Source organism: Malania oleifera, chromosome 11, assembly GCF_029873635.1.
Source record: "Malania oleifera isolate guangnan ecotype guangnan chromosome 11, ASM2987363v1, whole genome shotgun sequence".
Lineage (NCBI taxonomy): Eukaryota > Viridiplantae > Streptophyta > Magnoliopsida > Santalales > Ximeniaceae > Malania > Malania oleifera.
In genome coordinates this window covers 20217489-20245187 of record NC_080427.1, presented here as the reverse complement: position 1 = coordinate 20245187, position 27699 = coordinate 20217489, and the positions used below count along the sequence as shown (strand labels likewise).

Sequence of the window (27699 nt, the reverse complement as noted above, 5' to 3'; positions counted from 1 at the left end):
ACCTCCACGTTTCTACCTCCATCCTTATCTTCTGCTTTCGCGGGCCGCACGGTTTTCTTCTCTTGTGCTACGCTGCTACTGTATTGAGCTTGTGATTCCTCAATCTCCCTTCAACTGAATCGTAGGTGAGTTGGAGTTCTTCATGTTGCTCTGTAGCTTCTTGATCTTTTTTGGTACTGGAGAATCCCAGTCTGAAGTGATTTGGTTCAAGTTCTTGGTATGGGTTTGGGGAATTTGATATTTGTGATTCTCTGTTAATTATATATCTTGAGAGTCTATGTTACTGTTTGATCTTGGAATAATCGGGTGTCGGATTTTTTCCCCCGTTAGTGAGCGGGAGAACTGCAATTCAATCTCTTGATTGGAGATGAGTTTTTGATGTTGTACCCAGTTTCAATTTTAAATTTTGAGTTTGGGTTCTTATATTTTGGAGTGTTTCCAACCATGATTTATGAAGTGGGGAAGTGCTTGGTTTAAAAGATTTTTTTTTTTTTGGGTTTTGAATAAATGGAGTGGAGAAATTACTGATAGGAATGAATAACCGGTGGGACATCATTCTCTTGCCATTTTTTCCATCCACATGATTTAAGCTATCAAATCTTGGGTCAAATTTATGAGAGGAAAGGCCATGAAAAAGCCCCCTTGTCATGAACTCCTGCAATCTCTATCTTGGTTCGAGTGTTAATACTTGTGGTTAAATATGCTCACCAGGGCATGCGATGTCTGAGTGAGATATGAGCGCACATCCTTGTTCAAATTTCACTCTTTCAAAAATTTAGCAGGCCAATGTGACCTGTACACTTTGGCTGGTGTAATTGGTGCATGGGGAAAAAGCCATTTTTCAGCTTAATGTCGTACGTAAAACCATCTTTTTGCCATCAATATGATGGCATTTCATATGTTGTGGAAGAAGTGTTGAAATTGATGAAATGAGATTAATTCATAAACAATAATTTCTGATATCATGTTTTCTCAATCTTAATTTTAATTACTTCTTTTGAAAAATAATTTTTTTTTGGTACTAATTTTTTTTTTAAAAAAAAAAGACAGAACAAAACAAGAAACAAAAAACAAAGGGCTCAGCTCAAAGACAATACTTTTGGATTTCATGTTTTTTTGAGTTTAAAGTTTTAATACTAGCTAGCTAAAAAGTGTGCGGGGCTATGTCTTTTGACAATTTAAACCTTTCATTGCTAGCAGAAAACCTATGCAATGATTTTGGTATCAAAAACGTAATGGAAGATTTCATGTCAAAACAAATGCAATCAGTGGTAAAAGTAATTGAAATTGCAATCTGTTTCCAGATGACAGAATCTTCTATTTTAACAAACGTTGCACCCTTTGAAAAAGAAAAGCAGAACAAATTTTCACAAGATATAACTTTATGCAATAAGCTTTATGCAATAAGCATCCATGGCCAACTGTATTCTTGTCAGCAGTCCTATCTCACATAATATCCTTGGAATAATAAAAAGGTTATATTGGTTAAAGGTGTTGGCTTATCTTGCTTGTTTCTTATTTTGTTTTAAGTTTATGGTTTTTTCCCCATTAGTCCAAAAAATTGTATGGTCATGCATGAAATAATTACTGAATTTCTTTCTTTTTTAAGCTATTAGGCTTGCTTCTGTTTGTATTTTGAAATGAAAGTGTTTAAAATTTCCCTCCAAATGTCATAGTAAGTAGTGTATCATGCTCGCCTTAGACCCTTGATATAGCATGGAAGCCTTGTCACTGTTTGTTGCATTTTTGCTTCTATATAGGTTTTCTTTTAAATTTATTTGTTCAAAATGCTCCTTTTTATTTTTGTCAACTTTGGAATTCTATTATGGTTTCTTCCTCAAATTCGCTAAAATGCACAGTTTGAGCTTGATTTGTGGATTTACCAAGTCTAATTAATTGATTATTTGTGGCAGAATTGAGAGCGTTGTATTGGAATTCCCCTAACTGACAAAGGATTGCTCTAGTGTGTTTGGTGATCGGAAACGTCTTCCTAGTTGGAAATATTGTTGTGGAGATGATTACATATGAGCAAGATTCAGATGTTGCTCAATGGGGTCGTCATCTTTTTGATATTGACCCAATTTGCAGTTCTGGGTGTATTAATGACACCATGCAGCATGATGCTGACACCTATCATGAACAATATTTTATAGATCATAACAATTCAGAATCTACTAATGTAGAGAACGATGAGATTATTGCAAATACCCTTCAGGAAGACTTTGCACAACTGGCAGTTATAGAAGCATCTGCATCTTCTCCCACAGGAGAAGAACCTGTGCAACTACCCATTTTTGCACAAGATTGGCCAAGTCCTTCAATGTTGAACTATCATCCTGGTACTTGGAACTTGTTTATTTCGTGATTGGTTTGATCTCCCAGTTACTGTCACTATACCTACCTAGGATATATCTTTCAAAATATACAGGCCATGGTGATGTCCAGGAAGAGGCTGATGATATGGAGATGCCCTTTAGTTCATGTTCCAGTCCAGGAGAAACATCATATGATGGAGAGGAGTATTCATATCCCATGGAATTAAGTGATGAATATGTACTTGATGGTGAAGTAGGCAAGATACTAAACCAAACCGTTCCTGTGCCTGTAAGTGAAGTCTTATTTGGATTACAATTATTATCTATGGAAGTTGTTGTATTACATTACACACACGTACAAACACATATACACACAACTAAACCCTGGGATGCATGCTCTACTGCCCTCAAATTTCCTATTATTTTGAAAAAAAAATGTAAAATTCTAAAGATGTTTAGGAATTCAAAGTTGATATTAGTTTATCAATGCATAGGTTTTGGAAAATATTGGACTTATGGAGATATCTTAGGAATTCAAAATTGAAATTAGTTTTTCAAATTATGTACGAATCCAAGATATTGTTATTAAATGATAGTTTGTGATGTCAAGGGTTTTTCTAGAATACGAGGAGAAAATGATAGTTAAAAGCTGCTTCCTCTTCCCTTAACTGTGTTTGTTGTGTCTGTGGGCTTATTTCTGTATTGAACCTCATTTATCACCTTTTTGCATTAGAATTCTAGTGCAACTATATAATAACATGTGTGGGCTGCTTTCTTATTTGTTGGTGACCTGTGGATGAGATGTTGACAAAGTGACGCTTGTGAATCAAACATGATATTTGAGAGCTACAAGCATCTCATGTTGTTTTTGTTGGAATTGGTGTAATTCTAAGAGGGGGGTGAATTGGGTATTTAAAAATTCTGCCAAAGTTAGGTTCAAATTCACGAACAGTATTGCACAACCTAGGGTCTTTCTATGCAAACAGAAATACCACTAATATAAAACTGAGCAAATAATCAAAACAACTATAGCAAGCTCAGTATTCCCCAAATAAATATGTATGCAGATGTTTAAAGCAATTAAAACATTCACAGTAGTTCAAGTACTAGCATACATGTGCAGAATCAAAAGTACGGAAATTAAATAGAGATCCAACACAAAATATGTTATCGGGGTTCGACCAGTACTGCCTACGTCGCCGCCTCAACCTTACAAGTAAGAGGATTCCACTAATTGCTCACTTCACGGGTAGAGCGACACCGTTTACAACACCTTACCAGGATGTGCACCTAGTTCTCTTAACTGGGTCCGAAACAGTCCAGGTGTTCTCCTAACCGAGTTAGAGCAATTTCAGGACTATTCATAGGGCTAGTCTCTCTCTTCTGACAACTTGTCGGGAATACAATAGATAATCAATAATTTTTGTGTACAAGTAAATGTGCTTCTAAACTAAGCAGATGATGTACAACAGTATGCTCAATACGCTCACGTATGATGGTATATTAATCTCAAGTGAGATCTTGGTTAGTCAGTATATCAACTCACAAACAATATGTGTTTGTAAATGTATATGTGTGAGTAAGCGAGACTTTTAATCCAAGTTAATATATTCACAATATGAATAGTCAAAGAGTCTCTGTAACCCTAAGCAAATATTACAATAGTATTTTTCAAATATCAAGCACAATGGATATTAGAGTTTAAGCTTGCTAAAAATATTTTTATCAAAACACAAAGTAAGCTTATGAAACTTGCAATAGGGATGCAAGTTCTTAAGCAAATGAAGAGTTTTTCCCAATCAAATATTTATATGTAAAATACAATGGGAAAAATTTTAAGCTACTATCCAAAATCAATAATCAACAAATGCAAGTATGGAAGAGAGTTAAGCTTCTGAAATGAATGGGAAGAACAAAATGATCTCTCTCAAAAATATGTAATTAAATGAGTATGGAAAAGAGATTTTTGGCAATATGCTTGTAAAAGGTGGGAGTATAAAAGATTTAGCCCAATAAAATTTTCAGAGAAAAATTTGCTAATTAATATGCTAATCTCCTTCTAATTAGTACAAATGAGGGAGTATATATAAGATTCCCACAAATTATGATCGTAGGGGACAACAAAGGTATTTTGGAAATTGTTTAATTATGTTCAATGAAAATTAACTCTGTTTAATTGCGGTAAAATTTGACCAATCCGAGAGTTTCGATCGACCTTATCCAACATTCAGTCGACCACTTTACTAAGTTCAGTCGACCAAGACAATTTTGAACTGTAGGTTTGGTCGACGTCTCAGGGCAATTTCGAACCCTTTGTAGGTTCGCTTGAACATGGCTTAGGTTCGATTGACCGCTCATATGGTTCGGTCGACCAAGGCTAATTTGTACATATTTGGTCGACCAAGTTGTTTGGGTGTCAGACACTTTATGGTTCGGTCGACTGAGGTAGGTGTGTTCAATTCAGAATGGTCGACTAAAGGAAGTCAAAATGTTGACTTCTGACCAGTTCGGTCGATCAAGTCAATTTGTGCATGGTGGGTTCGGTCGACTGAGCCAAGTCAAACTTTGACTTCGAACTTTGAGTGTGTTCGGTTGACCAAGGGCTATAACACATAAACTAGTCGGTCGACCGAGACTTTTAATTAAACCTAAAAACGCAACGTCGGTCGACCATAACCAATTTAAACCTTTTTTTTATGAATTTTAGATTTTAATAAAAAAGGTTTTGAGTTTAGGTTGAGTCCCCTAAGGTCAGGTTTGGATTCCTACGGTCAAACTATGGTCATTTGAGCTCATTCATCCCATCATGCATGCAATGCAATTATTACAGTTTATAATATTACAGGCCCAAAATATAAAACAAAATGAATTTACAATATAGAACAAATGTCTTCTCCTTCTTCTTTTGCTCCTCTGATTTGTCATAGAATATGCCGGATGATATGGTCTTTTTGTTCCTCCTGACTTCCATCTCTTCCTTATATGTGCGCTAAAATATTAGCCAGCTCAAGTGCTGAATACACACATAAGTATCTTGCAGTTTGTCATTATCAAAATCAGGGATTGGACTAAAAAAGTCAACAGTTTTATCTCAAAACAATGAGTTCTTAGACTCTTGTGTATGAATATTTTTTTCTTAACTTTCTAGTTTGAAAATACATGGTATATGATTATTGCATGCATAATGTTAACGTGCCAAGGAGCATGATGTTAATTGATACTATGACACTATTCTGTGCAAGTGTATATTTGTTCATTGATAATATCCAACACAAAAAAACGAACACAAATAGCTAGATTAGATGCATTCCAAAATCCTGGTAAGAAAGTTGTATGAACCAACCATTAGTTGCTCACTTTCTCCTAATAGCATTTGTATAATATAATGAACTTGTCAGATACTCTATAATGTCATGTATTGACTAGAGTAAAACCAACCATTAGCTGCTCACTTGCTCCTAATAATATTTGTATAATGGATATGTCAGATACTCCACAATGTCATATCTTGACTAGAGTGAAATAAACAATCATGTAGGGGCCTAGGATATCTGGATTGGACCTAGACCATCCATGAGAAAGCCTTGTGATAGTAATATGCTTTTTTGGCGTAGCAAGATGAACCTATCCAATCACACCGCATTGTTTTCATGACCTATAGATAATTCCAAATTACTGGTTGATTGTGTTATGACCTGCCTAAAACTATCATTGGTTTTTGCAGCATGTGCCAAGGATCAATGGGGAAATACCTTCAATTGATGAAGCTACATCAGATCATCAAAGGCTGTTAGACAGGTACTATCCTTAGTAGGATTATGCACATTTTAGAATGATGGAGATAAGACATGAGATACAGGTGCAATATGACACAAACCCATGGACATATATAAGAAAAGTTGGACACGATATGGTCGGGTCATGGCAGTAAATAAGTATATATTTTATCTGGAAAACATAGAGATTCAATTTTTTTATATGACATTACATGGGGGAAAAAAGTCCAATAAATATGCATATGCTTGTTTAACTTCCTCTTCTTCCTATAGAAATTCTTGATATGCTTTTACTATAGTAATAAAAGCCAAGTTTGATATCTTTTAGACATACCATTATTGTAGTATTACAATTTTATTTTTTATTGATAAAATTTAAAAAAAAAAAAAAAAAAAGGCATGTTCTATGAGCCATTTTTTTTGCCCGAAAGAGCATTTTAGAGAGGTCAAATAAGTCTTAAAAGTTGAAAATATATATTCCGAAGAGTGGAGATGTGTGAAAGAGTCCAACGAATATTCGTATGCTTGTTCATCGTCCTCTTCTTCCTATAGAAATTCTTGATATGCTTATCCTATGGTAAAAGAAGTTAAATTTTGATCAATTTTAGGCATTCCATTATTGTAGTTTTATAATTTTATTTTTTATTGATAAAGCAAAAGAGAAGTTATATTCTTTGAGCCATTTTTTTTGCCCAAAAAGAGCATTGTAGAGAGGTCAAATAAGTCTTAAAAGTTGAAAATATATATTTCGAATTTTGGAGATGTGTGAAAGTGTTAAAAATGTGTTCGAGGAATACACAGGAGGTTTCTGCATCCAACATGAAAATGGTATTGTTAAGGACCCTTTACTAAGTACTGTGATAGATAAGAGATTTTTTTATATGAAAATAGTTATGCAAATTTACTTAACAGTGTAGTCAAGTAGGACTCTACATAACGGCACATCCCCCCCCCCCCCCCCCTTCCACAAGGTAAAAAAATATCCCAAAAAAGGTAAGATCAAGACTCCTCAATCTTCATGGTGGTGTAAATTCATTTTGACATCAGCAGTCATTTTAGCAGCCATTATGCATAATGAATTTGTGGGCTAATTTTATCTGAATGCCAGCTAGCACACACTACATCCATTTTGTTCCAAGGTTGTTATGTAGTGTGCCACCATCATCCCAATGATGATAAATTAGTGAGAAAATTATATATGTAATTCCCAAGAAAAGCAGGTTTCTGAAAATATTGATTTTGTGCTAATTGACCATGTGAATTCTGAATTTAGTTTGCATATGGATGAAATTGACAGCTTACTTACCCCCCCTGTTGAGCTTGATTTGACTTTCTGATGAATTTTTTCAAAAAAGGAGGGCGAAGAAGAACCTGATAGAGATTGTGAAATATATTGTCTATTCCTCTCCTAACCTTAACTATGTGCATTATATTATTTGCGCGCACCTATAGGTAACTAGATATTCTTATGACCGCTTATACTAAACAAAATTTTACACAATCAATATATATGGATTTTGACTGGGTGTGATTCATTTATTTATCAATCTTGTTCATTGAGTCATGCTTCATGAATGATCAACATTCCAAAATCTGAAGTATCCTTTCTGGACAGACATGTATCATTGTGTGTGTGGAATATGTGTTGGACTTCTCTTTTGTTGAATACTTGAGGATAAAATTGGTAATAGGAATAAATTCCTTGCTCATAGAAAGTTCCAACAAAGCTTTTTCTTTTTTATTTTTTAATCTTTTTTCTTGAGTTGCATGCTTGTTTATTCAAGTGGATGATCTAGTTACCCTTAACAATTAAATAAGAAAAAAATTTATCTTTTTTTTTTTTTTTCTTATTTTCATTTTATTTTTATGTGGAGTTTGCAAATCAGAAACTTTTTCATATTTCCTATCCAAAAATCCAAAAGAAAATTAAGTCTACATATTTGATAATCAAACCATGTCCTTTTTTTCCTAGTAGACGGATTTAGCACCAAAGGGGTCACTTGGTATCACCATAAAAAAATTATGAAGAAGAAAACTAAAAACGGAACATAGAAAGAAAAACTGAAAACCCAAAATTAGCATCTGGTTAATATTTTCAAAACTCAAATAAATTAAAAACCTAATTGAAGTTATTTTCATTTTTGTCTTTGAATCGTAGAAGAATTACAAAAAATATGAGTAAAATATTTAAAATGCAAGAGAATAAAAATTAGTAATATTATAATAAAATTAAAAATGAATTATAATTATTTTACTATTATATTTTAAACTCAATTTTACTGATACAAGAACAATCCTAACTGAAAATTGGTAAAAAATAATTTTGGAATGAATTTTATTATTTTTCTAAATTCTAAAAAATTTATGGATTTTAGTTTATTTTGCACTCACATGGTCATTTAATTTTATTTTAATTAAAAATTTTGTACTCAATGAATGATTTAATCCCCAAAAGTGAGTTATGGATGTTATAAGTATTAGCAACAGGCACAACAACTAAAAGCCATAAAATCTATTTTTCAGTTTTTGCGGAGACAACTTAAACAAAAACTAGAAATGTAAAGAAATGTGTTAACCGTTTTTTTCATTGTACAACTATGAAAACAGAAAACATAAAACAAAAATCATGCCAAACAGTCCTTAAGCATTCTGGCATCTAACTCATGCCACAGTCCTGGTAGCATATGTCATGCCAACTGGTATTGAACAGCCAATGGATGCAAAAGTTTTAATTGTTGATTTTTCAATTTTCTTGCGGGAACTTGAACTGTTTCACTAGTTTAATTTAGAGTTTTATTCATGGTCATTTATGTTCTGTGATATTTTGAATCTTAGCTGTATTTTGATAATACTGGAACTTCAAATGTTTTTCAATTTTTTTTATTGGTAATGTAGAACTTGATGCATTATTATTGTTAGATTACCACTTTATCTAAAAGCTTAAGCTATTAGGTTGTGGCCAACAATGTATATCAAGCTTTAACACTCCTCCGCATGTGTAATCCAATAGCACATGGAGAGATAAACACACGATAATAATACCCATCACAGGGAATGGAGAAATTTTTTAAACATCACACAGAAAATGCAGGCAATGAGACAAGAACCCAAGACCTCCTGGAAACCAGCTCTATTCCGTGTTAGATTTTCACTTTTCCTAAAAGCTTAAGTTGCTAGGTTGTGGGCTAACAATGTATATCAAGCTTTAATAGTAACTATTATTATTATTTTGGTAAGAACTAAGAAGTAAGCTTCATTAAAACCAAAGGGGAACCAAATACAAGAGTTTGTAAATTACTGCTCAACAAAAACAACCAATAACAACAACTATAACTACTTCAGTAAAACTAACTTCGCCTCACTTCACCAATGAGTTTCATATCTTCCAAACATGATAAAAAACGTAGTAGCCCATACTTGCTTATTTAACCTCTCTTTCTTTGAATTTCCAGGACTCTTTAGATTCATCAAGTTTGTATCCCAGCAAGCATCATCACCTTGAATTTAATCCAAGAGTTTGTAAATTACTGCTGAACAAAAACAACCAATAACAACAGCTAAACTACTTCAGTATAACTAACTTCACCTCACTTTCAATTTGGATTACAGTGGTACTCAGATTGGGGGAATTATTAGCATACACCAATGAGTTTCAAATCTACCAAACATGAGAAAAAACGTAGTAGCCCATACTTGCTTAGCTAACCTCTCTTTCTTTGAATTTCCATGACTCTTTAGATTCATCAAATTTGTATCCCAGCACACATCAGCACCTTGAATTTTCAACTTGGAACAACTTTTGAGCGAAGTGTTGAGAATAGAGCATTCAAAGAACAGATGATTACGAGTCTCTATCTCCTTCATGCACAATCTGCAAGTATCATCACTGAGTTTTCCCCAGGCTTTCAATTTATCAAGAGTTGGCAGCCTATTTAGAATAGCAAACCATAAGATGAAAGAATGTCTAGGAATAGCATTTTTGAACCAAACAATTTGAGCCCAATCTTTCTTACTGGATTTCTCACTCAATGCTTATAAGCTGAAGCAAAGGAGAAAAACCCAGAAGTTGCTGGAATCCATCTTACAGAATTAGATAACGGATGATTTGGATTGAAATTAATATGACTTACTAAATCCCTATCAATGCTGGATTTTCTCCTTGGTCAATTCCAATCATCTCCTTGAATGAATTTATCAAGAGTATCAACACTTGGTATACCAAGATCATGCTGCAACTGAGTTCCATAATACAAACTAAGTGAACTATGCAAATGCCACTTATCATGAAGGAGATAGATATTAGAGCCAGACCCAACCTTACAAGAAATAAGAGGTTAGACCATGGATTTAATTCTGAGAATTTTCCTCCAAAACGAAGTGTCTTCTGCAGATTCCTTATTTTCCCAAAAATATCTTCCTTTAATTTTATAAGCATGAAATCAGATCACCCAAAGGAATTGCTTTGACAAATAGATACGGCAACAAGCTTCATTAGTGTCACCAGTGTTAGCACCAGAGGAGCCCATGGATGGGTTTGATACACATGGGTGAACACTAACTTGACCCAAAAGTTTAAGTCTATTGGGTCTTGGGTCCAACCATGTATATCAACACCAATCATCCACTCAAATTTTCCAATGTGGAACAAGCTCACAAGTGGAATTCTCAACAATCTATCTCTCCCTTGTGAGTTTCAACTGCTCCCCCTTGAACGGAAATTGTCTCCCTTATGGGAGTAAGCCCAATTCCCCAACAGTTGTTCAAGTAGGCCTTACCACTGGTATCTTATGTGCCTCAGATTGCATTCCGCGTGCCTCCGAACCAATCCTACCTCTCACGTATTGACCCTATTTGGTTCCATCCCAGGCCTAGATGATCCTTTTTGGGCTCGGTCATACACTTGGTCTTCCAACTGTTAGCACGTCAAGAGAATTAGCTTCACGTCTCGACTTTATGCTCTTGTTCGCCCCGAGTTACAAACCATCGGCTCTGATACCACTTGTTAGCACCGGAGGAGCCCATGGGTGGGTTTGATACACATGGTTGAATACCAGCTTGACCCAAAAGCTTAAGCCTATTGGGTCTTGGGTCCAACCATGTATATAAGCACCCATCATCCACTCAAATTTTTCAATGTGGGACAAGCTCACAAGTGGAATTCTCAACAAAGCCCATATTCAAAGAGTAACTTTAACCCTAAACTCCTTCATCAGTAGGTTTACAAACTTCTTTCCACTTGACCTTGCAAGAACTTGTGTTCCAGTAATTGCCTTGACATAGAAAAGCTTTGAGTCTTGACTCAAGCTCTTTAATAATAAACATAGGCAAAATAATAGCAGAGGACAGATAAAGCGGAATATGCGGAAAAACAGCTTTGATGAGTTGTAACCTACCAGAATAAGAGAGAAGTTTGGAAGTTCAATTATTAATTCTTCCAGAAAACATCTCTAAAAGAACTTTACAATCAGATCTGTTGATTCTTTTGGATGATAATGGAAGACCTAAATGTCTCACTGGCAGTTTTCCAAAGGAGAAGCCAAGAATATGGGCAATATCCTGAGCTTCATTCTCCTTTAACCCTCAATAAAAAAGAATACCTATTTTGATGGTTACATTTCAATCCTTTAATTTTATAGAAATTTGAAGGATATGATGAATGTAGACAGAAGAATTCTTGTCTCCACTAGACAGGACCAACAAGTCATTTGAAAAACATAGGTTGATAAGATTTAGGCTCCTACACCTTGGATGGAAAGATAATTGACCTTTCTCAGCAGAAAACTTCAGCAATTTAGATAATATTTCAACTTCAGCAATTCAGATAATATTTCCATCATCATAACAAAAAATATGGGGAAATGGCGTCCCCTTGTCTGATTCGCTTCTTCCCTTTAAAGAAGCCTTCTGGTCTGCCATTAATGAGACCCGAGAAGCAAGGAGTTGTTATGCATTTCTTCACCCAATCAAGAAAGATACTAGGAGTATCCATACACTTCAACAGTTTGATAATAGCCTCCCAATGGACAGAGTCAAAAGCCTTCATCAAATCCACTTTCAAAGCAATTCTCCAGGCTTGTTATTCAGATGATATTTGTTTAACAACTCATGTGCTAAAAGGCAATTTTCATGAATAGATCTGCCCTTAACGAAAGCAGCTTGATTAGAAATCACAAAATCTCCAATACAATTTTTCAATCTGTTAGGTAGAATTTTAGTAATACCCTTGTAAAGAAGATTACAACAAGATATAGGCGTGGCTAGCTTGAATAGGACTTTAGGAAAATTTCATGAATAGATCTGCCCTTAATGAAAGCAGCTTGATTAGAGCTCACAAAATCTCCAATACAATTCTTCAATCTGTTAGGTAGAATTTTAGTAATACCCTTGTAAAGAAGATTACAACAAGCTATAGGCGTGAAATGCTAGCTTGAATAGGACTTTTGATCTTTGGAACTAATGTAAGAAATATGGCATGGACTTGCTTTAACATACTATCTTGAAAAAATATATTGAAAAAAAAAAGTGGCTGCAGAACTGACTTCTTTACCAATAATAGGCCAACAGGTTTTAAAGAATTTAGCACTGAATCCATCTGGGTCAGGACATTTGTCATCAGAGAATGAAAAGAAAATATCTTTGATTTCCTTAGCTGAGGTAGGCTAACCAAACATTTCCTTTTGATCAGAGTTCCAAGAAAAATTTATAATATCCTTGAGATAATCCCAAGTGTATTTCTAGACATTATCATTAGTTTTCCTGAATAGATTCTTGTAGAAAAATTAGAATTTCAGATACAATATCAGAATTTGAATCTAATCTTTTTCCATCAGAAGAAATCAAGTACCTTATTTGAGACATTGTTCTTTTGTCAACTTGCTGTTTCTATCTCACAGCTTTATCCAAATTTCTCAGGCTCTCTGTTTGAGGATGTCTTCATCAGCATTTTGAAGGCTAATAAAATCATTCAGTTTACTATTAGCTACTTCAGGGTTAATGTTTCAAGAAAGTAAACCCTTTTGGGCTATGTGTATATCCTCCCTTACAGCATTTAGTCTGCTATGAATTCTATTAGAGTGCATTTTGTGGAAGATTCTAAATTTTTCTTTCAGCTTCTTGAGTTTCTGAGTGAGAGAGTACATAGGGGAACCATTTACTATGATATTCCAGGCCTGTGCAACCACTGACAGAAATTTATCATGTCTTGTCCAACAGTTTAGAAATCTGGAAGGAGCTTTAATGACAGAGAACTTAACAAAAAAGCAGATTAACCATAGCAGGAGAGTGATCTGAAATTCCAGGAGATAAGAGTTCAATCTGAGCATTCTGGAAACCTTCACCGGCTTTATTAGAAAATAGGACTCTGTCGAAGTTTCTTTGCAATAAAACCAATTCCCTTCTATTGGACCAAGTAAAAAGAGGACCAATATCAAGGAAATCCTCCAAACCAGCATTAAACATAAAATTCTGAACTCTTTCATATTGTTAATGCTGCTAGCTGATAGATCTATACTACTTTCCTCCACATTTTTGATAGTGTTGAAGTCCCCCATAAATATCCAAGGAATATCAATAACAGACTGAGAAAAATCTTGAAGAGAATGCCAAAGATCCATCCTTTGCGGCCCAGAATACAACCATATAACATAATAATCCCACCATCAATATGATCAAAATTGTTAGAAGAGAAATATATTTCCAATGCTTCTTAACTTCTTTACTTCGTGATAATTGTGAAAAAAATCCAGCTCTTATTTGATTTCTTTGAAACAGTAGCAAACCTACGATGATTCAAAAATCCCAATCACTTGCAGCTTGTCTTCAGCCATAAACTTCCTGACTTCATTTATTTTATAAGGAGAATCTAAACCCCTTATATTCCAGCAAGCAACCTTAGAACTCATTTGAGGGAAGGATTAATGTTTTCCTCTAGCTGAGCTAGCATTTTAGAAGGTCTACCCTTCTTCTTTACCTTACCCATACTTCCATTTTTCCCATTATTAACAAAACTATTTTCCTTTTGAATGCCAAGTGAGAAAATCACCCCAAAAGGGATAGTCTTCAAACAACTTGTTCTTCTTTTTACCTGTGACAGATTCTATTGGAACAGAATCACTCACAATTTTGTTGGCATTCTCTACATTCTTTTTTGTATCCTCTTCAACCATAGGTTTTTGAATTTGAACATCTTCAAGAGTCGTAAAAGCATTTGAAAGAGGGATGTGGTCTGTTTTTTCTTCCCCCCTGACCCGGAGTTACCTAACATCACTGCCAGTATCCTGTATCCTTTAAAAAACCAGATTCTTGCAGATTTACAAACTTTTTCATTACGACCAATCATAGAACACTTGGCACATGTATCTGGTCTCCAAGTATCTTCCATTCAGAGAAGAAAATTGAATGGTTTCCTATGAATGAAGGCCCATTTTCCAAAATCCGAAATCTTTCTCGAAATGAAAGATATATGAACCAACATGTTGACACCAGATTCAGGTCTGGTGTGCGCCAACAAATGGAAAATTTACATGCCTGGCAATCCCCAAACAAGATAGTTATATTGGGTGGAATAGACTCGAGAAAATATGAAAGATAGAAAATGCAGAGTCGCCACATTATTTTTTTTATAGTGAAAAAAAAAAGGAAAAAAATCATAAAAAGGTCTATGGTCCAAAGAAAACGGGTTCAGGAGTACATTTGTGTGTAGGGAAGGTGGTAGATCAACCATTATAAGGGAAATTGGCCAACCAGCACCCTACAACACCCGTTCGAAGAACGATTACCGCTATGTGTGTGTGTGTGTCCTAATTAAGAAATAATAAGGAATAGGAAGAAAGGAAGGAAATTCCACTTTTGATCATCCAGTGAAGAATCATTGTCCAAGAGTCCAAACAAATAGGGCTAAAAGCCCTGACATACTCTTGTTTGAGAATTGGCTTCAAAATACCCTAAATTTTGAAAAAGAGAAGATAACAAAAGAGTTTTGATTGATTTCCTTATATTTGAGGATGACTCATTCCTTTGGGATCATGGTTTAGACAAAAGAGTCTCAAATCCTAATTAATTATCAGGGCTTTGATGCAAAAATAGGGCCAACCCTTGCTGAGAGCTTGAAAGCTCCTGGATTACAGTTATGGTTTTTATGTAAAATAGGGTCATCCTTTGATGAGGGTTTGAAAATCAGGGTTTTTATTGCAAAGGGAGAGTCAATCCTTGATAAGGAATTTGAAAAAATCCCTAATTGAAAATCAGGGTTTTAACATGAGGCTTTAGTCAACTCTTTTATTGAAGGCTTGGGAATCTAGGACATCTCCATGGTTTTGATTGGATAGAGTATCTTTGATTAAGACAATCATTATTATGGAAAAATTTGAAAATTTGAGCAAGGAAAGTTTCAATTTTGTCAAAAAGAGAAGGTTTTAAAAATTGCTAAATTCATCATAGACCATTAAAGAGAAGAATTTGAAATCTTGAAAAAAAGAAAGTTTCAATTTTTGTCAGAAAGTGAAGCTTTTGAAAGAAACTACTAAATTCACCATTGGCCTCTGAAAGGAACGGATTTGAAAATTTTGGAAAAGTAAAGTTTCAATTTTTTTCAAAAGAGAAGTTTTGGAAAGGACTACTAAATTCATCTTTAGCCATTAAAAGGAAAGGATTTGAAAATTTTGGAAAATGAAAGTTTCAATTTGGACAAGAAAGGAAGTTTGGAAAGTTGTTAAATTGGAAAGATCTTTAAAAAGGGCATTTTCCTTTGGGGAGAGGAGACTCCAAATTTTATTCCTAGCTTCAATCCTATGGTGCAAATGTCAACTTCGTTCGCCTATACGAGTTTAATGGAGAGCACTCGCCCTATGTCTAGGGTTAAGAAAGGGGAGAGTACCATACAGTGAAACTCCCCTAACCATCCCATCATCAACCAAGTTGAAGCCTTAGAACAAATTTGGAGACCGACACAAACAAGTTAGCACTAAAGCAAACTTGACAACCTACTTCTAAAGTGATCTTCAAACCCTAAGATTAACAATAAGCACTAGAGATTAATGCCAATGCAAGAACAAAATTAAACTCATTATTTTAACACGCCTTCAATGTTGGTTATAGGCTCACATCAACAAGACCAATTGCATTCATCCTTTAAGAAGATACTTCTCACCAAGTATGAAACAATAGATATTCATGGCATTTATGTAAACCCTCATATTAGTTACAAAAGTTACAATCACTCTTCCTACCATTCACCCATTCAACGAATCATGAAAGAATAACTTGCATACAAAGCTTATCAAAACAACTTGAGCATGGAACAATCATGATCAAGCTAGAAAATTTATGTCTTTCATGCATTCATTCAAACCAAAAAAGGCAATTTAATTTAATCAATTAAAGACCAAGGATATCACAGCCATGCACGATTTTAATCAAGTGAAGAGAAAAAATGAATCTAACCCTAATCACCCCTGCAGCCACCAAGGCAGCCCCAAAGCAACCCTGTAACCATTCAAGCCAAAAAGCAATCTGATTTAACCCAAATAAAGATCAAGGATGCATGGTTTAGATAAAAAAAAATAAACCTAACCTTAAACACCTCACAGCCACCAAGTTAGCCTCTGAAAGTTACCATCTGCTGTGTCTTCAACCTCTCTAACCCTAGCCGCCAGCTGCTCCTACTGCTGCTGCCGTTTGCAGCACCTTGACACCTCCTAGAGAGGCCCCAAAAATAGACCCTAAGCCCTCCTTGCAGCCCAAGGCAGCCCAAAGGACTGCTGTGCTGCTATGCTTGCTGCTGCTGCTGTGTGCCGCTTCTTGCATCCTCCAAAACAGCCACAAACCCGAACTTTAAAACCCTCAGCCACTGCTACATGACCCAAATATACCTATGGCAGCACCTGCAGTCTCCTAACTGCTGCTACACAACCCCAAAGATGCCAAAGGCAGCACCCGAAGCCTCCTTTCCTTGGGGGTGGCCAAAAACTTCGGTGCTATGCAGCCCCCTTATGCTTCATTCAAGTTCCAAAAACCCCCAAACATATACATAATGAGGCCTAGAAATCAAACCACAAGCTTTAATGATCAAGAAATAAGATTTAAACAACAAAAAAATATTTTTCAAAGAAGGGAAAAAAAAGACTACCTTTGTGAAGAGAATGTCTCTTTCTTGGTGTGCTGCCCTCTCTCTTGCTTCCTTCTTACTCTTTCTCTCCAACTTATCTTGAGTGGCTGTACCCCTCTCTCTTTCCTCCTCTTCTTCTTCTTCTTCTTGAAAACCTTCTCTGTCTCCTCTTCTTCTTTCTCTCAATTCTCTCTTCTAAATTCTCCTCCTCTCCTCTAAATTGTGCTCTCTCCTTCTCTTCCCAATTGTGCTCTCTCCTTGCTCTCCTCCCTCCTATTTAAAGGAAAGGGAAAGGGAGCTAGGTTTTCCTTAAAAATAAAAGGAGGCAAGAGTATCCTTGGAGGCAAGCTTGCACTCCAAGTAATACCCTAGGGCTTCTTGTAGTTAGCTCTTGAGCCCCTTGTGGCCCAATTGGGCTCCTTAAAACTACAAGAAGCCGTCTTAAATTTAAATTGGACCCCTTGTGGCCCAGTTGGGCTCCTAAAGACCACAAGGAACCTTTTTAAATCAAAAGGAGGCCCCAAATTAACCCCTTAAACATGCATGAGGCCCTTAAAGAGCCCCTAATTAAAAATAGAGTTTCTTAGGCTCTCTCAAGCTCATTATTCTAAGTAATAAAACCCTGGGTCAAAATAGGTATCGAGACAGCAGAAAGAGAAAAGATCTCGACATCTTTCTATCTTTTTCCAAATTTTTCCAATAATTGTTCTAATATAGGTCAAGGGAGGAAGCTTTCCAAGGAAATGACGGATTAGCTATCTACTCCATTACTCCAAACCAATCTCAAATATTTCGAGAGGAGGATCCACAAGGATTTTACCATCAACATTCGAAGGATTAAAGAACTGAAGCTCAGGTTCTCTTTTAGTTTTGGTCTTTAACAAATCTTTCCATGCAGTAGTTTGATTACATCAGAATTCACTTTATTCTTCAGAAATTCCAAATCTACTTCAGTTGCAGCTTTAAGTCCCATCAAGTTTGAATCCACAATAATGGAAATACAGAGAAGACATTTTTGGAAGAAGATTAGTTTTAACCGTATTCAGATTATAACATTCACAAATTTAGATCATAAAAACAATTTTAACAATAATCTTCAAAGATCAAGAAATGGTGCATGTTAGCTCATACAAGCTAACCTGCACCGAGAGCAACGAACAACTTTTCCTGCCTTTATTCTAAACTTCCTTTCATCATCATCATCATCATCATCATTATTATTATTCTTGTTGTTGTTGTTGTTGTCGTCGCCGTCATTGTTGTTCTTGTTATCTTTCTTGTTATTATTATTATTATTATTATTAATTATTATTATATTATTAAGAAGTTCCATCTGTTTCTCAGAAATGCTTTAACTTTGTTATTATTTAGATTGCAGTCATATGGATTGGTTGAGCTCAAGGTTCAAGGGGATGGTAACTGTCAGGTGCTACCCTATTCCTCATGTTTGCTTTATTGTGTTATGGTTTTTGTTATGTTGTAGGGTTTTTAGGAGCATCTGTTGCATTTTTTTTACATTTAATATTGTTGGTTTGGATTCTAGAGTCTTTAGCTACATTTTCCGGTTACTGAACTTGTGGTACTACAATGACTTGGATCTTGAATAAAATTTAACTAATCTCCAAATGTTTAGTCTACATTTTTTGCTTTGAATGCTTTCCATCAGTGCTTGGTCCATTTGTTGATTGCTGATCAAATATTGACCTTGTTATATTGCTTTAAATCCAACATTTTTCTTTTTATATGTTTGAACACTTCAATTAAGCACGATGATCTAAGTAGCTTCATCATATTAGGGGTATATAGTATGCTATCAGAACTGAATTAACAACTGAACGGACCCTTGTTGGTTGAAGAATTTAACTAACTGAACTGACACTTCTTTGTTAATTTCAGATTTGATTTCGTTCATTTAAATATAAAAAAAAATGATTTTCCTTAAAAATGCATAATTGAATTAGATGAATGTTAATTTTTTAAATTATTTTTACTTAATTTAATATTATTAGTAGTTAAGAGTCGAGATTAATATTTGACTGAACTGAACTTTTACATTTAGTTTTGGTTATGCTGGTTTTATACTTTAGCCTCTTTAAAAAAGCATATATTTTTGGTTGATTCAGTTTGTTTGAAAATTGACCTAATTAACTGAATTAATCAAATGTTCACCATAACCCTACTGGGCCTAATCACAACTTGGTTTCTTAATTCCTGCATTTACATTTTTTCCTGCTTGAAGGCTAATTTTTTTTTCATAGAAGCAAGTTAGAAGGAACAAGAGAACAAGTATACATACAAAAAGGCAACAAAACCAAAGGATGTTAGCAAACTTCCTAACCCCATCTACTCTACTTTTCTGACATCAGCCACAATTATATGCAAAAATACCATCAGGATTGACTGGAGAATGATTAAAAATAAATAAATAAATAAATAAAATAAAAGGGAGTTTCTAGCTCACTGTAAGTGAAAAATGCTTGAAGACTAGCTGAGCTTACATAACCCAGCAGCACAGGAGTTACCCATTTGAGAAAGTCTAGCAGTTTCATCATCACAAGTACAGTTGACATTAGCAATCTTCAAAACAGTTGCAGCTTTCCTGTAAATATCCCCAGCCAAGCTAAACTCAAAGAATAAGTGCTTCCTGCTTTCCCCATGGTGGTTAGTGGTAACAGAACCAACAACTTCAGGAGAATCCACCCCAATAGGAAATTCTATCAAAAGTACTAGATCTGTTCCAAGATGCCAACCATGTAACAAAAGAAAACCTAGGAATGTAATCTTTGAATTATACAACAGAACTCCCATTAACAATGGGATTTCTGGTTCTAATCAAATGCCAAGCAGAATCAAGACTGAAGTAGCTGTGCGCAGCGCTGACATTTCTGTGTGGTCATGCGGTGACATGTGTTGACATGCTGTGTGCAGTGTTGACATTCGGATTGTCATCGTTGGGCATAGTGCACGGTGACACTAAATGCGTGTGACCTTGCATGGGCATGGTGTGGGCATTGTTGAGATTCGGATGTGTTATCGTTGGGCCATTCTCTTAAGGGGGGGAGGTGCTCAAGCTGCTACCCACGTTGACATTCCTGCGTGGCCATGCGCTGACATGCTGTGTGCAGCTTTGACGTTCCTGCGTGGCCATGAATATTAGGATTAGGAACAAATTTTAATGACTGACTGCAGCAATAATAGCAGAGGTTCTTCTAGGCCAAATCCATGAACCATTATGAATGATGCTAGACATTGTGGCTTCAAGAGGAAGAGAGTACTCTCTACTGGTATTTCAACCAAATTTATTCACCAGAAAATCAAAAGGGTGCCAGTTATCATGGAACAGGAATAAGGAGCAACCATTAGCTACAGTCTTCCTAAAGGTAATAAAAGATAAGGTCTCTAGCTTATAGGATTCTCTTCCAGGTGGCTGTACCCTTAGGAGGGGGTTTAATAGCCCAAACAGTTCTATTTTAACACTGTTGATATAGATCCATTTCACCTATAAGATAACAGCATTAGAACAGATGAGCCGAAGAAGCCAAATGGCAAAAAAATATCCCCAAGCTCCTTTATACTTCTCAAGCGAGCCCTTCTTTTGATAAAGGTTTACAAATATCTGTCCAATTGATTTCACATCCATAGTGCCTAGAGTCAGACCTCTACCACAAGAAGGATTTACATTTTTGTTCCAAAAGTTTAATAACAGCAGCAGACATAGCCACATGCACATGGAAGAACCCAAGTAGCTTTGTATGCTAAGCAACACTGATTTGATGAGCTGAAGCCTTCCCGCATAGGACAGATATTGGTTTGCCCAATTTATAGATTGACGGCTAAATTAACAATTTCAAAATCTATCATGCGAAGTTGAAAGCCCCACTGTTCAAAATTTCACTAATAGTTTAGAATCAATTTTGCCTTTATAATAGTGGATCTGAATTACACATTGCCTTGAGGTTCTGTTTGGTTGGGAAGAAGTATTTTTTCCTGAAAATGGTTCCCATCCTAAAAATATTTTCCATCTGTTTGTTGACTCAACTATTTCTTGTAGCAAATGATTTTATTCTATATGATAGGAAAAAAATTCCTTTCACAGTAAGAGAGACATTTTCTGTCGTAATTTCTATGGTTCCAATTGTTTAACAAAAGATAAAAATAGGTCCTTCTCTTTCCTAAATCTGATTTTAAGCATTTGGATCAAAATTTACATTAAAATGAAAAATATTATAGTATAAAATTTTTCATGTTATGTTTTTCTGCATAATAAATATGTGTTGAAATATTTGGATGAAAATTTTATCTGCATTAGATTTTTTTTGGGTACAGTATCCAAGGTCTTAAATTTGGATTTTGACTCAAATTTCGAAGCTCCAAAAGTACGGAAATTTCGATTTGGATGTCAATTTCGATTTCAATTTGAAAAAATAATGGTAACCAATAGTAGAACATGGAATTCTTTTATGAGGCTTTAGAAATGATTAATAGACATAATAATGTAAGTTTTAGGACTAATATATTACAAGTAAATACATCTATGCTGTGTATAAGGTGGTGAAGTTGTAATATAATATGTGCGTCAAACATATTTGAAAGATAATGTACATTAAACATATTTAGTGAATCATTTAATACAAATGAAATTCATAAATTATTTAAATTTTATTTATTATACAAATAATGATAATTTAGAAATGAATGGTTAAATAAAATGTTGTTGTAAGTTTATTTTGTCATATAATTTCAAAAGAACTTGCAATAATCATTTGTTTTGATAAAAATAAATTGAAAGAGAAATTTCATTTTACTCCTAAATCCCTCATTTGAATTCTGAGGAAATTTCATTACATAGTTCAAATTTCGACAAGTTTTGTTAAAATTTCGAGATTTCGATAAATTTTGGATGATTTGTTGAGACTTCAATGGAAATTATGCAAGACGGAAATCAACAACCATTTAGATTTCGAGGATGACAGAAATCGGAAATTTCGACAATTTCGTGGAAATTTAAGACCATGACAGTATCTATAGTCATGAGTTGTTGAATTTCATCCCCACCCCCTATGTATTTAAAGCATATGGAATATTTTGAATAATTTTTGAAATGTCAACCAACCAATACAGAAGGTTTTTTTTTTTTTTTTGTGTATGCTGAACATATTTTTACGAGGAAAGTATTTTCCATGGAAAATAAATTTCATCCAACTAAATGGAGCCAAAATATAGAAGCATTCCTGTATTCTTTCTGTTCATGGCCTCTTTTCCCTTGAACCTATTGCATGTGATTTCCAATAGGGACTTATTATACTCTTCAACTTTTGCCTTAAGCATGACAAACAATGGGGCAGCACATAATTTGAAGGGGGGATTTGTAGACCCTAAGCCCCATGAATAGGCCAATTAGGCAACACTACAATAATACCCTTTCCATTCTTTCCAATATAGGTTTTAGAAACACACTGTATTTCAGAAACTGTATTCTGTCTTTAATAAGAAATTATCTTCTACTAAAAACCTTACTAAAACGGAAAGTTACTTTAGATAACCACCTTTAAGCGGATTTTCTTACCTGTGACCATGTGGGCCACACTTTTCTTATTTCCTTCAATCACTGCACCAGAAGCTGACAAAAACTTCCATGCTGCTACACACCTTTAGCAGTATTATTTTCAACTGCCTCTAGTTGTATGCAGCTGGACTTTAGAGGTATATAATTTATATCTTCTCTACAGTCTACATGGTCTCTGTGATGATCCAGGTGAGGAATCTACTGTGTAACAGGTTAACAATATTGATGGGACAAGAGTAGTTGCATATGCAAGACTACATAAACGATGATGAAGGTAAACATTTAGCAAAGAAAAATTCTATATCCTATTCTCAAAACTATTTGTTGTGTTAAATGAAATAGTCTAAACTTTTTCTTGGGTAACCTCTAAGGAGAATTCTGAGGGATTTGAGACAAATGACACCTGTAACTGGCTAAGTCCTCTCTGCCTAGTATTATTGGCTACTATGTCAACTGTTTTCTACCTCCAATTTCTGTCAAGCAGTTCTGGCACCATTATCCACTTTCACACTGCTTGCGCAGAAACCAAGATAAAGTTCAATAAAGCTTCATAGACTTTAGTAAATTCTTTGTCAGAGTAGACATAATGAGTTTAGAAGATATCACTGCTTTTTCAGGTAGTAAACACTGAAGAAGCAAATCAGATTTCATTGAGATGGGAAAGTTAACTATATATTGACTCCCTCAGATGGAATACTATGCATGATTCAAATGAACAGGTCACTACCAATTGCCATCATCAAAGGCATAGGTGGCAGGCATTCATCAGCTCTCAGATTCAGATCAATCAGAAATCATGTCATGAAGCCACATAATTTATACATGGATTACTTCCAGAAGAGCAATCGGCCTTGCACGTCATCTCCCTTTCGTAATCTAAACAGCCCAAAGCAGAATGTTGCAGCTGCCTTCGCTGCTATGCTTGGAGAGGAGAAAATTTTTTGAATTCTTAGAATGATTATACAAACAAAGAATTTGCAATTAAGGAATTTCATATTAACAGATTTGGAAAACCCATCATTTGACATATTACAATCATATTTAAATATACACTATCCAAACACAACTTTAATGCATTTGAGGCTTATGCCTGAACTGTATCTTGCAGAAAGATTCAAGAAGGTGCCTCACAGAATTTATATCAGAGTGGCATCAGATATTCTGTGCATTTCTAGAATTCTTGTTGTAGCTGTGCATTCTTTTGTTGTTGGAGTGCAAGATGCCAAGAGCTAATTCCTGAATGCTCCATTCCAATGGGAGCACTAACAATTTTTATCCTATGTCATCAGAAAGCTCTGCTTAAAGATTTTTTCCCCTGTTAATTTGTTAGTATTTTACATTACAGTTATGGTTTACTCATTAGTCCTTTTTCTTTAGTTCCGTGCTATGTCAGATCAATTCTATCGTACCCCTGAGCACCACAAATTTGTGAGGAGACAAATTGTAAAACAGGTTTGTTCTCCCATTTAACAACTAATATTTATTTAATGAATTTTTAAGTGCTGTGGTAAAATAACATATTTTGGAATATGACATATTCTTCGTTTCAATTGTTTAATGCCATCAGCTTAAGTCTCATCCAGAAATTTACGAAGGGTATGTTCCCATGGCATATGGTGACTATCTGAAGAGGATATCCAAGTATTGACCTAATCATTTTCCTTGTTTCTATTATTAATTCTTTATTCATTAAAAGATGTAGATGTTTAATGTATATTTTAATGTGGACAAACTAGGAGCGGTGAGTGGGGTGATCATGTTACATTGCAGGCAGCTGCAGATTCGGTATGATACTGAACTATACAATCCTCATTTTCTTATATTTCTTTTAACATCATCCAATTTTCATTTTCTTAGGGCTTATTTGGTATCTTTGTTGTTTCCTGTTTTCTGTTTTTGTTTCTGTGAAAAATAAATTGTAAAAACGCATTTGTTTATATTGTCAGTTTTTTGTTTCTGTTGTTGGTTTTCAGTTGCTTGCGAAAAAAACTAAAAACCAAATTTTATGGTTTTCAGTTGTTTTGACAACCTACTCGCAGAAATTTTTATATCTAGAATTAGCTTTTTTAGATTAAATCATTCATTCCCCACACACTTTCAATTAAAATAAAAATAAAATGCTCATATGAATTTAAAAATAATTATAAATATGCATAAATTTAAAAAATAAAAATAAAACTAATAAAAGTCAGTTACAAAATATTTTTACTATTTTAAAATTGTCATGTACATTAAAGTTATTACTGTAAAGTGAGTTTTGAAAATATAATAACAATCGAGTAAAACAACTATAGTAATTTTTATTTTTATTGTAGTATTTTCTATATTTTTATTATTTGCAATTATATTATTTGAATCGCGTTTTTATAAATATTATTTGATTTAAAGACAAAAGTGAGCATTTTTTAATTAATTTTTTAATTTTTTTTAGCTTTACAATATTAACTAAACAAGTTTGCTGGTTTCAGATTTTTAATTTCTGTTTTTGGTTTTTAGTTTTCATTTATAGTTTTTCCATATTTTTTATAATGATACCAAACGGCCCCTTATATTTCTTTGAACATCATCCAGTTTTCATTTCCGTATGTTTTACTAAGAATAAAGTAGGAAGATGAAGTTTTTTTTATTTGTTTCTTAGGAAGTGTAGCATCCATAGTATTAGTCTTCATTAAACAAATGAAGAAAATTGTTTATGAATCAGATGCTATCTTTGGTGTGTCCCTGTAACTATAATTGTAAAAATCCATTTAATTATTCCAGAGAAGACTTTGTTTGAGCATATTAAATAATAGAGAAACGAGCCAACAGCTTTCAGTAGAGCTCCATTGGCACGTTAATCACCTTAAGAGAATTGTTGGTTGGTCTGTATAAGATATGCAGTTTCCCATCACTCATTCATGTCACTCATGTTCCAGTATGGTGTGAAGATTGTTGTAATAACTTCCTTTAAGGATACCTTTTGCATCGAGATCCTTCCTTATGATCAGAAGTCAAAACGAGGTAACTTTTCAAAGTTTGCATTTTCTGATTTGTTTCAAATATCAGTTTTGATCTCTGAGTAGTAATGTTTAATGCTGATTGATAAGTAAAGCACCTTTTTTTTTTTTTTTAAGGCTGTGCTATCCTACCCAGGGCCCCCATAGGGACCTCCACAGCAGATTACACCCCAAGTTTGCATTTTCTGATTTGTTTCAAATATCTGTTTTGATCTCTACAAGTATGATAAAGTAGTAATGTTTAATGCCGATTGATAAGTAAAGCACTTTTTTTTTAAGGCTGTGGTATACTCCACAGCAGATTACACCCCACCCCCCTCCTTTCCCTTTTATATTTCAACCAAATCCCCCCTCTAAAACTGGGGAAAAAACCTTCCGTAGAGGACCTAACCCTGTTCTCCTCAATGGGGAGCCAGGAGACGAACCACTGGGCTCAAGGCCCAGTTCAATTGATAAGTAAAACACTTATGCTTCCATGTGGTTCAAATTTTAATTTGGGAAAGCAAAGTTTGTGAACATGCCAGGCTAGTTAAAAATTATTATGCAATTACTAAGGATCAGATCTTTTAGCACAACTGGTACTATGTTGATTATGATTTTTTTTCTGATCTTCCTTTCTGGGATAAAAGAAGCGCACACTTCATTGGACGCCATGTTCATGCATTACTTGTGTGGTTCCCCAATATTATCCTCCCTATGCACAACTAAAGTGCTCAAATTGAGTTCCTCCAAAAATTTAAAATGGAAGAGCATGGATCATTAATCATTGTAGGGAAGAGAACTCATTGTATGCATTTTATAATAGGATAACGTTAAGGAACATGAAAAGAAATGGAGAGAGGCAACAATTACTTGTTGGTATTCTTCATACCAAAGGCCTCAATAGTGTTCTGTTTTATGGTAGAAATAGTAAAAAATATAAAACTATTGGTTTCAATTTAACATTATTTTTGCAAGTCATTAGATAAGCATTATGAAGAGTTTTGTGTCCTATGCAGTCATTTACTTGAGCTTTTGGGCAGAAGTGCACTACAACTCGATTTATCCTCAAGGAGGTAATTCCCCTGTTCTTGTTCGGTGCAGAGTTGAGTTTTAGACTTACAGCACAGGAACTGCTGGATAACCTGTTATTTCCTCTCTCACCCAAAAGTACTCAATAGAAACCCATCCCACATTAAAGGAGTCTCAAACTAGGTTCCTGCCCTTGTAATATCTGAAGCCTTCAATTTGAGGAACTGTGTGCTTGGTGTGAACTGTCCCTGTTTAATTAATGCACATTTTGGTTTTCTGGTTTTGATGCAGATAGACTTCCAAGTGAGTTGAAGAAGAAGAAAAGATGGTGGATTTTTGGAAATAAATAGCTATAAAGACTGCTGGGCATGGCAGTCACTTCCCAATGCGGCCTCAGCTGTCATTCGAACCATGAACGAACTTTCATTCTCATATTTATGCCGTCTGTGTTTGGTAGATCGTCGAGTTGTATGAAGGTTCTAAAAATTCCTCTGGTTCGGATGCTCCATGAACATGCAGCAGTTTTGCAGGGGAAAAAACAAGGAACCGGTTAAGTTTGAGGACGAGGACGTTGGTCGCATCGAGTCCCATCATGCATGCTTCAAGGAGATTTGCACCATGCAACGACGAATCAATGGCAACCTTGTGCCGCACTTCTGATGAGACATAATGGTCTCTATGAATAAAATAAAAAAAATACCTAGTGAAAATTTGCATAGACGATTTCATTTGAATGGTGGTAAAAATAACTCGTGGGGGTAATTTTATTGTAATTTAAGCTTTATTATTTCTCTTTATCGCTTATAGAGTTGTGCTGTGAATTTTAAAGGTTTTTATTGTAATTTTGATAGATGAGGTAACAAGGAATGATGTATAGGTCGTTTGTCAAAATCATCACATAAATAAAGCAATTAGTCATTACTTGTATTTA

General features: G+C 34.7%; 1 protein-coding gene across 3 annotated transcripts; it reads left to right on the top strand.

The window, feature by feature from the left end:
• Positions 1-27699, top strand: LOC131167915 (OVARIAN TUMOR DOMAIN-containing deubiquitinating enzyme 12-like). Of its 3 annotated transcripts, XM_058126983.1 has the most exons (11): positions 1-125; positions 1914-2339; positions 2429-2604; positions 6040-6113; positions 18567-18621; positions 24139-24213; positions 24329-24402; positions 24498-24546; positions 25677-25761; positions 26756-26812; positions 27060-27699. In XM_058126983.1, exons 2-11 carry the CDS (start codon positions 2015-2017, stop codon positions 27116-27118), a joined length of 1029 nt encoding a protein of 342 aa, XP_057982966.1. In that variant the 5' UTR covers positions 1-125; positions 1914-2014; the 3' UTR covers positions 27119-27699. The 3 variants fall into 3 exon arrangements, with proteins under 3 accessions (XP_057982966.1, XP_057982968.1, XP_057982967.1); XM_058126985.1 differs by lacking the exon at positions 26756-26812 and having other exon boundaries at positions 5-125; XM_058126984.1 differs by lacking the exons at positions 26756-26812; positions 27060-27699 and adding an exon at positions 25875-26022 and having other exon boundaries at positions 9-125.

Coding starts and splice junctions, on each gene's coding strand:
- LOC131167915 (XM_058126983.1), top strand. CDS start 2,015: ATGATTACATATGAGCAAGATTCAGATGTTGCTCAATGGGGTCGTCAT. Junction 18,622..24,138: donor AAGGGGATGGTAACTGTCAG/GTGCTACCCTAT, acceptor CTTTTTCTTTAG/TTCCGTGCTATGTCAGATCA. Junction 24,214..24,328: donor GGAGACAAATTGTAAAACAG/GTTTGTTCTCCC, acceptor TAATGCCATCAG/CTTAAGTCTCATCCAGAAAT.